The sequence below is a fragment of the Sapajus apella genome, unplaced genomic scaffold (assembly GCF_009761245.1).
Source record: "Sapajus apella isolate SASKATOON/1434 unplaced genomic scaffold, GSC_monkey_1.0 scaffold8, whole genome shotgun sequence".
In the NCBI taxonomy this organism is placed as follows: domain Eukaryota; kingdom Metazoa; phylum Chordata; class Mammalia; order Primates; family Cebidae; genus Sapajus; species Sapajus apella.
In genome coordinates, this window is record NW_022436948.1 from 640,603 (window position 1) to 655,292 (window position 14,690).

General features: G+C 53.3%; 1 protein-coding gene across 1 annotated transcript; it reads left to right on the forward strand.

Moving 5' to 3' along the window:
• The first annotated feature begins 489 nt into the window (after window positions 1-489).
• On the forward strand, window positions 490-12,385 carry SPATC1L (spermatogenesis and centriole associated 1 like). Its single transcript, XM_032276541.1, has 4 exons — window positions 490-1,293; window positions 5,631-5,981; window positions 11,537-11,688; window positions 11,872-12,385. Exons 1-4 carry the CDS (start codon window positions 1,101-1,103, stop codon window positions 12,196-12,198), a joined length of 1,023 nt encoding a protein of 340 aa, XP_032132432.1. The 5' UTR covers window positions 490-1,100; the 3' UTR covers window positions 12,199-12,385.
• Window positions 12,386-14,690: the final 2,305 nt, after the last annotated feature.

The following is a 14,690-nucleotide window of genomic DNA, read 5'->3' on the forward strand; positions in this document are numbered from 1 at the left end:
AGGTCACAGGGTGCCTGTCACGGCTGGAGCGTGGCCGGCCCACTGGTTTGTGTTTTACGTCCCTTCCCACAAGGATGAGATGACCCTTCCGTTGTGTTCTGGCTGCTGATAAAACAAGACCCTCAGAGCCAAGAAACGACACTGAGGTGATTGATTTTCCCAAGTAATTGGAGATGAGGGGGAGTCAGGGTGGGTTTCAAGATGATCACACGGACCGACAGACGCCTGCCCTAGCAGGACCCCATAAGCCACAGCCCCGTGCAACAGCCTGAGGGGCCACGCCTTGGTCGGGGGTGTCTGCAGTGAGTTGCAGGCAGGAGCAGTGCAGCTGGGAACAACTGGTGTCTTAGACACGGGTGCTCATGGTCCAAGGGGTGGACATGCGCTGCTGGACCCTTCTCATGGGGGAGTGAAGTCAGCAGGTAGTCTCCAGCCCAGCCCTCAGGGCCTCCCAGTGCTCCTCGGGGTGTGGGGGCCATCGTGGGGCTGCCCCAGGCTGGTCTCCTCCCCTACCCTCACCAGCCCCTCCACCCTCAAGTGTGGGTCTCAAGGTTGGGCCCTGATGAACACCTGCACACCAGACACCACCCTGAGTGCCACCTGAGGACTTACAGGAAGCTGCACTGGGTCCCCCGTGTCGTGGGCAGGGCCTGTGGGAAGAGTGGCCCCACGTGCCACTCGAGGAAAGGCAGCGTCCCCACCTGGCCTGAGGACCCCACATGGGGTGAATGCCCGACTCTGGCTGGGCCTCCTCCCTCTGGGGAGCAGCTCGGACACCCCCCCCGGAGTGTGGTCCCCACATCCCATACCTGCCTAAGGTCCTTGGCATTCTCGGGCCCCGTCGCGGTGCAGGAGTGGCTGCCTGTGCACCCCACAGGCCTCCAGCTTCACTGCCTCAACGTGGCCATGAGCTGTCGCCGGGACGGGCAGGGGTGTCGGGCACCTGGTCACTAGGGCAGTGACATCACAAGGTGCGGAAGGTGGCGGTGGCCACGGAACTCAGTGGCCTCGGGCTGTTTCTGTGGTGCCTGTGGGCTCTGGGCTTCCACCTCTATGGGGCTGCAGGAGCCGTGAGGGACGAGGAAGGACGTACGCCCACCATGGCTGAGGGCGGTGAGCTGATGAGCCGGCTCCTGAGTGAGAATGCAGACCTGAAGAAGCAGGTGCGCCTCCTGAAGGAGAACCAGATGCTGCGGCGGCTGCTCAGCCAGAGCTGCCAGGACGGCGGTGGCCGAGACCTGCTCCCCCAGAGGGCACCCGCCTACCCCGAAGCCAGCTCCCCCGGGAGCGGAGGTGAGGCGCTGCCCGGCTCAGATGGCCCAAGGGCCTCGCCTGGTGGATGGGGGGGTCACGGGACGCCTGCTCCTTGGGTGTCCCTGGTACAGGAGGTCATGGGTACCTTTTACTCCGTCAGGTCTGAGTAAGCAAGACCAGGTGGTTCATTCTGCTGTTGTCCTCAGGCGAGGCCCCTCCCCTCCAGGCCTACTGCAGTGAAGTAGGGGTGGTCAGCCGCTTGCAGGTGGGCTGGTCAGCTGCAGTCACGGAAGTGCCGCCGTAGGGATAGAGCAGCAGGTACGCAGGCTTGTGGGCCTCCAGAGCCCCAGGCAGCTCTTCCAGGCTGGGCCCGGCTGGCACTTCTCTCTGCTGCGTGTGTCTCTTCTCCTCCTGGGGCAGGGGGCTGTCAGACGCACCAGCCACACGAGTCCCACCCACTCACATCCTGAGCCAGAGTCAGGGCAGCACCAGGGTGGGAAGGGCCTACCTCGGGGAGGTCAGGGGAGCGGGTGGGGACAGTGGGTGCCTGTCCCTGGGGCGGTGGGAGTGTGGGGTCACGATCTACCCACCACATAGTATTGACTCCAACCTTCTGTGGCTTTTCACTGAAAAAAAAAAAAATAGGGTTTGATCACTTTCTGCAAAGTAGTAGGTTTTATTCTAAAAATTTTGGGAAAAACATTCCCTGTTCCTGCATGTGACTTGAGGTGTGGCTGACAGGTGTGCCCTCGACTTTGTTAGGACAGTGGGCAGTGGACAGAGCCCCTGACCCAGCACTGCCTGGGACTTCCATGGCCTACCTCAGCTTCCTACTGGGCCGGGTGGGGACAGGATGTGGTCAGCCTGCCTGGTCCTGGACGATGGAGCAGGCATCCTCACCAGTGCCTGTGAATGCTGCTGTTGGGAAGCACGAGCCATGCCCGGGAGGCTGGCTCTGCCACCCACTGAGGGGACACTCTGGGACCTGTGCTGGGGTGGTCACTTCCTGAGTCCTCAGATGCCGGTCACCACCCTCATCTGTGCACCTCTGAGCAGGCACAGCATGCAGGAGGCACTCTCAGCTGCTTGGAGCTCCTGTGTACAAAGCCTGAGGTGAGCATGTCGGGAAGTAAAGAGGGGAACCCTTGGCAGCACCTCCACACTTTTGGTCCCTGGAGGGACCCCTCGCAGGGAGCCGGGAGGAGAGCGCCTCACCAGGAGGTGCAGGGACAGTGTGCCCAGAGGACCCAGCACCTGGGGGCCCTGCTGTGGGAGGCCCCGGGTTCTGCATCTCTATCAGCAGCCACTGAGCTCCCCCACACTCACCACAGGCCGTTTGCTGGGTGGACCTGCACATGGTCCCGTTCACAGCACTTGTGAGCCCCGGGCTCTGTGGCTGCAAAAGGGCCCCTAGTCTGCTTGCTGCCTGAGGAACTGCCACAGGCTTCATGCCCCAGCCTTGTTGCCATCCTCCTCCCCAAGAAGGAATCGCCCTGGGCCGGACCTCAGGGCTGGACAGAGTGCTGGGGCCTCCCCTGGCAGGAGAGGGGCAGACCCTCGACCCTTGCTCAGGCTGTGCAGTCCCTGGAGGGACCTTTGTCAGGGGTTGAGTCAAGTGGGGTCTCCATGGCCACGGCTAGTGCACCTGCCCTTGGGTCACCTAGGAAAACCCAGGTCTTGCTGGACACAGGTCTTGAGAGGAGAACCAGCCCGAGGCCAGCAGGCTTTCCACAGAGGACCTTGGAGCCCCTGCGCAGAGTGTGGGGCAGGCTGAGTGTGGCCCGGGCTGGCAGTGGGGAGGGGCCTGGACAAGGCCCCCTTCTAAACTGTGCCACCTCAGTGGCAGCGCATGGTGCACACTTGATGCTCTGGGCCTCAGCACGTGCTTGGGAATGTGACTGGGTCTGTGGGACGCTGCATTCGGCCCCAGCCCTCAGCAGGACGGGGGTTTGGAAAACCACCACTGAGCTGCAAAAAAGGAGTTTATAAATAAGGGAGCCACCACATAGCAATGTTTGCGTGCTGCCAAGAGTTCCTTCGCGTCTGTGTTCAAAATAGGATGAGCACTTTAAAAACCTGTTTTTCTTACCAATTCAACAAGATGTGCTCACGGTAAACTTATAAACACCAGGGAGAACACAACGTTTAAGCCTCAGGCCACGCCTCCGGACCCACTCCCTAAAGGCAGGCACAATCAACGTTTTCTTGGGTTTTCTCTGGAAGTTCGATGGAGGTCCGTGTGTCTCTCTCTGTATCTTTTTGGTCCACCTAAACGGGACTGTGCTGTTCCCCAGCTTGACTTTCGCCCTGAAACCGTCCGTTTCTCTGTCATTCCCCATCAGTCCTCAGCTGCAGGTCTCCCCGGCACACGCGAACACTGGCTTCTTCTGTGGGGGCCCCAGGCAGGCAGCACCATTCCCAGTGTCTGTGACCATAGATGCCGTGGCCGTGAGTGGCCTGCACAGGCACTCTGTCACCTTGGGTAGGGGATCCCACACGTGGGCCCTCGGGTTAAAGGCCGTGTGCATTTGAGATGTTGAAAGAGCACTCAAACACTCTCCTGAAAGGCCCCTACACCCCACTAATGGAGGAGGTGGGTGCCACGCTGGCATTGTTCCAGCACACACACCCCGCCTGGTGATCTCCACCCCCTGCCTCCTGATCTCCACCCCCGCCTCGTGCTCTGTGCACACTCCTGCCTTGTGCTGCCTGTTCTTGACCTATGCTTGGATGATACTTGATGCAACTATTTCTGGCCTGGCTATGGTTTTTTTCCTGGGGGTTATCTTTGTAGGAATTTGACATTAGAATTGTGACAAATTTTGAAACCTAATTGAGCATCCTTTAACCGTTCTATGGTTCCAGCTTCATTTGTATGATGTCAGGATTGTGACTTGTTTGGGAAATTGGCACACTCACCCACAGACCACCCAGGCCTGCAGCCCTTTGGGGAATAATAATTTCCTAACTTTGAGATTTTCCTTCTTTGTGTGTACGTTCATTTAGGTTTTCTATTTCTTATTGAGTTACTTAAAAGTAACTTTCCAGAAGATACCTCCTTTTACTGAAATTTTAATTAATATAGAATTGTACATGATATTCTTTTATAATTTGAAAAGTACCTGGGGTGGGAGCTGGTGCAGCCCCGAGGACTGACCAGGCCTCCCCCGTGGCAGGAGGCAGGAGGCAGGGCACACACTGATGACTTTGCTTCTTTTGAACACTTTTTTTCCCATGGAAAACATTTCTGAGGGAAGATTAGTTGGTTCCTTTGTAGGCACATAATTTTTTGATATAGCTCTTAACACTGTTTCTCAAATATGTATTCACTTTATTGCTAGGAGAATACTCATGACATGGAGGTAGAATAGAATTTCATAAGCCACAAAGACATTGATAAATTTGACCAGGGATTAGGGAAATGCCACATGACCTCATCAGCCTGGTCAGGGAATACTGAGTCTTCATGAGGCTGTGGGGCCGGGAGCAGTTGGTGGGCATGGAACCTCCCCCTCGTCATGGAAAGCAAAGAAAGTTAAACATGCACACACATGAGCCCAGCGCTGGGCCATAGGGGATGCTCACGGAGCCAGGAGGCTGAGTCCAGCACTAGGCCACAGGGGACGCTCACGGAGCCAGGAGGCTGAGCCCAGCGCTGGACCACAGGGGACGCTCACGGAGCCAGGAGGCTCATCCTGGGAGGTCAATTACAGCTGTGCATTTGCAAGGAAATGTGGAAACAGCCCGTGCCCATCAACAGGGAAAGGGATAAAAAGCCACTGTGTGTGTGCCCATGTGTACAGAGGTGCCAGGAAACAGTTAAATGAACTGGAAGCTACCAGATGGCTCAATGTGGATAAATCTGAGAGAGAATGCAGCAGCAAAAGTTCTGTTGCAGAATAAAATGTGTAGGGTGTCACCATTTACGTAAAATTTAAAAAGCGTATAAAAGTCATTCTCCAGTGTATGTGGGTGCACAGGGAGGGAGGAAGCACAGGGAGGCCTGCCCACTTGCTGTGCCCATAAACAGATGCAGTGCTCCTGCGGGCATGGCGGGCACCATAAACATGCAGCGCTCCCACGGGCATGGCGGGCACCGTAAACAGACACAGCACTCCCGTGGGCATGGTGGGTGCCATAAACAGATGCAGCGCTGCGGTGGGCAGGGTAGGCTCCCACGGCCACTTCACTACATCTAGCATCTCCTTTTTCACTCGAGGTCCAGAGGGGCAGGAGGACGCTCTGGAGCCAGGGAAACCCCAGCAGGTGCTGAAGCTTGGGGTTGGGCACATAGGGTTTGTTAACATGTTCTTTGCACTCTCGAGGATGTTTTAGGAGCTTGACCTGACTTCTCATCCCTTTCGTCCCCGCTCCAGTTCCAGATTTCGGAAGGTTCACCAGTGTCGCTGACACACCCTCCCAGTTGCAGACATCCTCCCTGGAGGACCTGCTGTGCTCACATGCCCCTCTGGCCAGCGAAGATGACGCCTCCCCAGCCTGTGCAGCCCCCTCCCAGGCACACTTCAAGGCCTTCCTCAGTCCCCCAGAGCTGCACAGCCACCGAGGCACGGACAGGAAGTTGTCCCCACTCCTGAGCCCCTTGCAAGACTCACTGGTGGACAAGAGCCTGCTGGAGCCCAGGGAGGTGGTCCGGCCTAAGAAGGTGTGCTTCTCGGAGAGCAGCCTGCCCACCGCGGACAGGACCAGGAGGAGCTACTACCTCAATGGTATGGCCGGGTGGGGAGGCAGCGGGTGAGCCGTGGGGGGAAGGCTGGCAGCTGTGGGGAGGGCATGTCTGGGCGGTCAGGCAGGGCCCACGGAGTGGAGGGAGGACGGCTAGGCTGGGAGGCTGCGGCCCAGGACGGTGTCTGTCCTAACCTTTTGCCCATCTTTAAAGAAAAAATGGGTTGCTTATCTTCTCCATGGGAAGTTGCGAGAGTTCTTTATCCGGATATGGGTCCTTTCTGGGCACATGTTTTGCAGATACGGTCTCCCCCTTCATGGCTTTCCACTTTCATAATAACATTTTTTTTTTTTTAATGAGCAAAACTGTTTAATTTGATGAAGTCCAATTTGCTGATTTTTCTTTTGTATTTTATGCTTTTTATGTTCAGTTTAAGAAATCTTTGCCAAGCCCAAGGTCACACAGATTCTCTCCTATGTGTTGTTCTAAAAGTTTTATAGTTCAGGTTTTACGGGTAGGTCTCTGATGAATTCCAAGTTAATTTTGCATGTATAATGCAAAATTGGTGTTAGATTTGCATGTAGATATCCACCTTAGGCTCAGGCCAGCCTCCCACCTCAGCCTCCCAGGTAGCTGGGACTACAGGTGTATGCATGGCTAGAATAAAATGGCTTATTTTTGTTTTTTGTGTTTTTGTTGTTGTAGAGAGGGATTTTGCTACGCTGCCCAGGCTGGTCTTGAACTTCCGGCTGAAGCAATTTGCCTGCCTTGGCCTCCCAAAATGCTGGGATTGCAGGCATGAGCCACCATGTCTGGCCTGTCGTATTGTTTTCTTCATTTAAATTTCATTTATTTCTGCTCTGATCTGAATTGTTTTTCTTCTAATTTTGGGTTTGGTTTGCTCTTGCTTTTCTAACTTTTTAAGATGAATTATTAGGTTGTTTATTTGAAGCTTTTCTACTTTTTTGATGTAGGCACTTAACAGCTATAAACTTTCCTCTTAGTAAGGCTTTTGCTGTGTCCATTGTAGTGTTTCCAAACATTATCATTTGTTTCAAGACATTTTAAAATTTCCTTCTTAATTTCTTCATTGATACGCTGGCCATTCAGGAGCATGTCGTCTAACTTCCATGCATTGATAGAGTTTCCAAAATTCCTTTTGTTATTGATTTCGTTTTATTCCATTGAAGTCAGAGAAAATAGTTGATGTATCAATGTTTTGATTTTTAAAGACTTGTTTTGCAGCCTAACATATGGTCTATCCTTGAGAATGATCCACGTGCTAAGGAGAAGCGTGTCTATTCTGCACCTGTGGCATGAATGTTCTGTAAATACCTATTATGTTCATTTGGTCTGCAGCGCAGGCTAAGTCTGATGTTTCTTTGTTGATTTTCTGTCTTAAAGATCTGTCCAAGGGTGAAAATGGGTACTGAAGTCTCCAATTATGATTGTATTGGGGTCTCTCACTTTAGCTCTGATAATATTTGCTTTACATATCTGGGTGTTCCAGTGTTGGGTACATATATATTTATAACTGTTATATCCTTTTGCTGAATTGACCCCTTTATTGTTATATAATGACTTTCTTTGTCTCTTTTTATAGTTTTTTTCTTGAAATCCACTTTGTCTGATATAAGTATGGTTACTACTGCTCTTTTTGGTTCTCATTTGCATGGAACATCTTTTATTATCACTTTATTTTCAGCTAGTCTGTGTGTGTCTTTACAGGTGAAGTGTGTTTCTTGCAGGCAACAGATGGTTGGGTCTATTTTTTTTTTTTTTTAGTCCATTCAGCCACTCCTCTGTGCCTTTTGATTGGAGAAGTTGGTCTATTTACAGTCAAAGTTTCTTGGTTGTTTTTGACCAGACTCACACACTATCATTCATCGATTTTGCCATGCTGTATTTATTTTTTTTGAGACAGGGTCTCACTCTGATGCCCAGGCTGGAGTACAGTAGTGCAATCTCAGCTCACTGCAACCTTTACCTCCAGGGTTCAAGTGATTCTCATGCCTCAGCCACCGGAGTAGCTGGACTTACAGGCGTGTGCCACCCTACCTAGCTAATTTTTGTATTTTCAGTAGGGATGGGGTTTTGCCCATGTTGGCCAGGCTGGTCTCGAACTCCTGACCTCAAGTGATCTGCCCAACTCAGCCTTCCAAAGTACTGGGATTACAGGCATAAGCCACTGCACCCAGACTATTTACATTCAAAGTTATTATTGATAAGTAAGAACGTGTACTCCTCCCATTTTGTTATTTGTTTTCTCGTTGTTTTGTGGTCTTCCCTCCTCTTTAATTATCTTGAAGAGTTTGTGTTGAATTGGTGTTATTTATTCCTTAAATGGTAGAATTCACCGCTGAAACTACCTAACGCTTGAATGGTCTTTGTAGGAACATTTTCTCCCTACAAATTCGATTTTATTGATAATGTCAACTGAAATTAAGGCTGTTGAGACAGAAATAATTCGATAAAGGTTTATGGGAAGCCAAGTGTGAGGATCAACCAGGGGAGCACACCAACAAAGCTGGAGTGTTCTGGAATCTGAGTCAGAGGCTTTTATGGGAGAGTTCGGGAGAATGGAAAGGGACTTATACTCCTGTTGTCCTTTTCTTTGGAGGGTGCAACGCAGAGGGCCAGTCATTGGCTGCAGATGACAGCATACAGGCTAAAACGTCTCCATGCAAGACAATCAGTAAAACCTTATGACTCAGAGATAAATCCATGTCCTTTCGATGTCAGTAGGCTACACATTAATGAGCACAGCAGCATCTGAGGAACTTTACTTAGGGACTGTGGATCACAAGACCTTCCCAAGGCAGCCCAGTTTGGAAGTCTGTTTACTTTTAAACTGTCAAATGTGACCTGTAAGGTTATCAGATACAAGGCTATTCAGAGTATCCATTTCTTCCTGAGTGAACTTTCATAGTTTGTGTCTTTTAAGGAATCGGCCAATTTCATCTAGGTTATTGAATTTATTGGCATAAAGTCATTCCTAATACTTCCTTAGTATCCTTTTTACATTTATAGAATCTCTAATTTCTGTTAGTGGTAATTTTTGTCTCCTTTCTTTTTTCCCTTAAGTCTGGCCAGAGGTTTATCAATGTATCACCTTTTTCCTTTGAAGAATAGGTTTTTGGCTGGATCTTAGAGACCCAATGTTGGACTAGAAACCATTTCTAGAATATATCACCTACAGTATGTGTCTTCTACCTCATTTATGCCTGCGGGGGGAGGGGCTGCAGAATGGGAGAGAGAGCTTGATTCTTGATGAGAGAAATGCATTAACACAGAAGGAGAGTTTACACCTGCTCCTCAGCACCTCTATGCTTCTGTGTAGTGTGCTGGTGTACCTCTTCTGCAGTCTTGAAAAGTGATTGGGAAAGAAATGCACTGAAAACTACAAACATTGTTGAAAGGAAAGAAAGACATCAAGAAATTGAAAAATGACTAATCCCAGCATTTTGGGAGGCTGAGATGGGCAGATCTCTTGAGCCCAGGAGTTCAAGACCAGCCTGGGCAATATGGCGAAACTCAATCTCAAAAAAAACAAAAAATAAAAATTAGCTGGGTGTGGTGGTGTGTGCCTGTAGTCCCAGCTATTCAGGAGGCTGAGGTGGGAGGATCACTTGAATCCAGAAGACAGAGGTTGCAGTGAGCTGAGATCATGCCACTTCACTCCAGCCTGAGTGACAGAGCAAGACCTTTTCTCCAAAAAACAAACAAAAATAAATAAAAATAAGTGAACAGAAAAACATCTTGTGTTCACAGATTATAAGACTTTATATTGTTTAATAATCAATAATTTTGATAGAGATTGCATTGGATGTATGGATTCATGCAATTCCAATCACAGTCCCAGCGGCTTCTTTGCAGAAATTGACAAGCAGAAACTTAAATTCATATGAAAGTGTAAGGAACCAGAATACATAAAATAATCTTTAAAAAGGAGAACAAAATAGAAGGATTCATACTTCCCCGTTTCCAAATGGACTGTAAAGCTTAACAGTTACCAAGACGGTGGTACTGCCGTAGGATGGAAATAAACTCATATGTAGATGGTTTTCAACAAGAGTACCAGACAATTCAGCAGTGACAGAACACTGTTTAGCAGTGGTGCTGGAACTAGTAGGTATCCACATGCTGAAGAATGAAGCTGAACCTTACTCCACACCACATATGAAAATTAACTCAGAATGGATCAGACCTAAGAGATCTCAAGAAGCTTAGGTTGGAAAAGGCAAATCTTCATGACCTTGGATTTGGCAGTGGATTCTTAGAGATCACACAGAAAGCATGAGCAAAAGAGAGAAACAGACAAATCAGACTTCATCGAAAGTAAAAGAATAAACAAATAAAAACCACACGACTTTCGTGCTTCAAAGGACAATACCAAGAAAATGAAACCAACCCAGAGAATGGGAGAAAACATTTGTAAATTGTGCATTTGAAATGGGAATAGTATGTAGACTAAGAACTGTGACAATTCAACAGTAAGAAGACAAACAATCCAATTAAATATTGGTATAGGACTTGAACAGATATTTCTCCAAAGAAAATACAGTATATACACGGCCAAAAAGCACGTGAAAAGATGTTCGATCACTAGTCATTAGTGAAATGCAAATGAGATGCTGTTTCCCATCCACCAGGAAAAAGATGGAGGAGGACATATGCTGTGATGGACTCGGATGCCATCAGAGGCCACCCTGGGGAGGGGGATTTGAAGCAGGTTTTGTGGGGGTGCTGGAGCCTCCTGAGTCATGTCCAGGAAGTAATTAAAATAGAGTGTCCTGGACCAGGTGCGGTGGCTCACACCTGTAATGCCAGCACTATGGGAGGCCGAGGAGGTCAGCAGTTCAAGACTGTCTTGGCCAACATGGTGAAATCCCATCTCAACTAAAAACACAAAAAATTAGCTGGGCATGTTGACGGGCGCCTGTAATCCCAGCTACTTGGGAGGCTGAGGCAGGAGAATCACTTGAGCCAGGTAGGTGGAGGCTGCAGTGAGCAGAGACTGGGCCACTGGACTCCAGCCTGGATGATGATAGAGTGAGACTCTGTTAAAAAAAAAATGCTGCCAATCCAGCAATCCTCTTCTCAGAGGTAGGAAAATATGAAGTAATTTTATTAATAAACATGAAAGCAGCCTTTGATGCCCAGAGGTTGCCAAGACAGAAGGAATCCCCCTTCCTCTCAGTCAAGCTGACTGGCCCTGTTCCTCACTGGAGGGGACCCATCCGAATTCCTGCCTCCTAGGGCCAGGTTCCTCTGTCCCAGCGGGGGCAGACGCTGGGGCAAGCTCCCTCGTGACAGGGGGCCAGTCCCAACCCGCGAGATTAAAGGGTTTACCTCACCCCAAAGGGACAGAGAAGGGCGCTGCCTCCCAGTTTCCCGAGAGCACGCGAGGGCAGGGAGGAGGGAAGGCTGAGCTGTCCGGCCGCACTTTCTGACGCTCCTTTTCTTTCTGACAGTGACTAGTGGCGGCAGGCGGGGGAGGGGGGTGGAGGAGCCGCCCCCACGTGCCGGGGGGACCCTCGAGGGCAATGGATCCTCGCGCCCCCCCCCCCACCTTGTCCCGGGCCTTTCCTCCCGCAGAGATCCAGAGCTTCGCGGGCGCCGAGAAGGACGCGCGCGTGGTGGGCGAGATCGCCTTCCAGCTGGACCGCCGCATACTGGCCTACGTGTTCCCGGGCGTGACGCGGCTGTACGGCTTCACGGTGGCCAACATCCCGGAGAAGATCAAGCAGGTGCGCCCCGTGGGTAGCGCGCGGCTGGAGGCGGCGGGCGCTAGGGAGTCCCCGGGAGGCCCCCGTCTCGGCTCCTGCCCCGGCGGTGGCCGCGCGAGGGGACCCCGGGGACCGGGCGGGCGGGCAGGGGTGGGCTCTGGGCCGGGAAGCCCCGTCTGAGGCCCTGAGGCCGCCGCCCCGCAGACCTCCATCAAGTCCCTGGACGGCTCCGTGGACGAGAAGAAGCTGCGCGAGCTGACGCAGCGCTACCTGGCCCTGAGCGCGCGCCTGGAGAAGCTGGGCTACAGCCGCGACGTGCACCCGGCCTTCAGCGAGTTCCTCATCAACACCTACGGGATCCTCAAGCAGCGGCCAGACCTGCGCGCCAACCCGCTGCACAGCAGCCCCGCCGCGCTGCGCAAGCTGGTCATCGACGTGGTGCCCCCCAAGTTCCTGGGCGACTCGCTGCTGCTGCTCAACTGCCTGTGCGAGCTCTCCAAGGAGGACAGCAAGCCGCTCTTCGCCTGGTGACGCCGCGCCGCCCGCACTGCACCTGTTCGCTCCCGCCGGGCCGCGCTGCCTGGCGAACTCGCGGAGGGGAAGGGCCGCGCCCCCCCGTGCGCAAGGCCGGAGCGGGCGCCTGTCCCGCCGCCCCGGGGCCCCCGCTGCCGCCCCACCGCGGAGCGCCCGCCGCCGTTCATTAAAGTCACCTGTTTGCTTGTCTGCCTTGACCTCTGGCTCTCGGCGGGCGTGGAGGGCGCCTGGGCCGCGGAGGAGCCCGAAAGAGCCGGAAGGCGGCGAGGCCTGTCCCAGCGTGGATTTCCCCAGATGAAGCTGGAGCGAGGATTTGGTTCTGGCGGAGGGTCGCGCGCTCCTGCTGGCAACTTGGAAACGCAGCCCCTTGTTCAAAAGCGAAGAATGCGAAAGGGCAACAGCAGAGCGATAGGGTGAAGCGGGGCCTGAGGACTGAGAAGGTGACAACACAGGCAGGGGAGCCCCGAGACAGTGAGGGGTGCGCCTGGCACCATCCCAGAGCAGGGAGCAGGGAAGCTTACCCATCAATTCCCCTACCCTGGTCATCTCCCTGCAGGAGGCCAGAACATCGAGGGGACAGGGCCCTCAGTGAATTGTCGGGGCCTTGGGGCTGAGGGGATACCCGGTTCCAAATGCCTGGAATGAGGGGCGTTTGCCATGTTTCGAGGGAGTCTTGGTTTATGATGCACAAGTCAGCGTGCGCAGCCTGGTCTTCGCACTGTCTCAGCAACAGTGGCGGGGAAGGCAGGGCTGTCACACTCCAATAGTTCAGAGCTCCACACGACACAGGGACTGCTGGGGACCCAGCTCTGGCTGGTAGTTACAACATTCAGGTCCCGGGTGCAGGTGGGCTGGATCCTGGGGGGGGGGCCCAACCTTCTGCCCAGGAGAGGACGGGCCAACTGGCCTGGGAAGCTCTGGTTGGGTGCTGATTTCTGGCCTTACCTTTGGGGGTTGCCTGTGGCCACACCCACACTGGGCTGGCACTGTGGCTGGGCCAGGAGCTCTGGGCCCCAGGCCTAGGCTGCAGTCACATGGTCTCAGCCAGGTGGTTCATGTCCCCTCGGGGCCAGCGAGTGGATGCTTCCAGCAAGCCTGGGGTAGGAAGGGCTGTGATGAAATTTATTTCGGTTGGGTGTGATGGGACACAGACACAGTACCCTGCCTTGAAAGGAGAGTGTGTCACAAAGTACTGCAGACCCAGCAGCTTAAGCCACAGAAACCTAGAGGGGGAGGGCACCTACCGCTCCACGCAGGCCACTGGGGAGCGCAGGGATGACAGGATCCAGGTGAGAGGGGAGAGTGCGGCCAGAAGCTTTATGGGATTTCGCCGGGAAGGAAGGCCAGGGAGGGCAGGCCCGAAGGAGCAAGTTCAGGACTGGACACGTTAATTTCCGTGGGCTCTGGGCTGTCGGGTGGTGTCCAGTTGACCACCGTGGTGCCCCAGGGTGACTGAGGGCAGGGGAACATCGGTTTGGTGAGTGAGTCAGATAAGGGGTGGTCGGGTTTACAGGCTCCAGATTGGTTGACTTGTGCATTAAAGGGGAGCTCTGTTTGCAGGTGCCTTTTGCTGCCTGTATTAGCTGGTCCTGGGAGGGCAGTCTCCGCCCAGCCAGTAAGGCGTCCGAGAGGTCAAAGCATCATAAATCAGAAAACAAAAACCATAGGTAATGCAGGACAGTGCAGTAGGCAGGTGGCATTCAGTCCCTGTGCTCTGGGTCTCTAGAAGAATGGGGTTCTCAGCCTCTGGCCATGGGTCCCCCAAACAGCCTTGGTGTTTTCCAGGCTCTCGGGCTTGGCTTGGAGTGGCCCCTGGGGGCTTTGGCTGGGGCGGTGCCATGGCTCACCCACTGTCCACATAGCGGGGCCTATGGACACAAAGGTGTCCACTGTGCTGGGCCAGCCTGGGGAGGCCCAGTGGTCAGAGGCTGGACCCCACCAGGCAGTGCCACTCCCTAGGCTGCAGGTGCATGTGGAACTTTCTGGAGGGCTCTCCTGCAGAGAGGGTGGAGCCCATGCCTGCACTTTTTCTTACTGTGCTATTAAAATGAGGAGAAATGGGAACGGGGCAAGGAGGGTGGCCCTGGGGTGGCGGGTGTGACCGTGTCTCCTGGGGTAGCACCCGCGCCCTGGGCACCCATCCTTCTCTCTGTAGATGGGAGGGCAGCAAGCTTCTGGGGACAGCGTCCGCTTGCTGGGACGGAGGTGGGCACTGGCCCAAGTGCACTCCAGGATTCTCCTGCGTGGGACACCTCCCTCCTGCACACAGGGGCTGTATGCAGCCATTTACTTATTGCACCACAATGTTTGTCTCATACTCTGGGCTAGAAGAGTGCTCTGGGCTCACTGTGTGTGTGACCTGCCTGGCCACTGGGGAGTGATGGTGGAAACCCTGGTGTGGGCACGGCTGAGATTCTTTCTCCTGTAAGTGGGGTCCCTTAGGGTCCCCTATTCAGGAGCTATTTACAGCACCTGCGAGCATTTCTAAT

Excerpts from the sequence above, each read along its gene's own strand:
- SPATC1L (XM_032276541.1), top strand. The coding sequence starts at position 1,101 with ATGGCTGAGGGCGGTGAGCTGATGAGCCGGCTCCTGAGTGAGAATGCA. Across the intron at positions 5,982-11,536 it reads GAGGAGCTACTACCTCAATG|AGATCCAGAGCTTCGCGGGC; the intron begins GTATGGCCGGGT and ends TTCCTCCCGCAG. Across the intron at positions 11,689-11,871 it reads TCCCGGAGAAGATCAAGCAG|ACCTCCATCAAGTCCCTGGA; the intron begins GTGCGCCCCGTG and ends GCCGCCCCGCAG.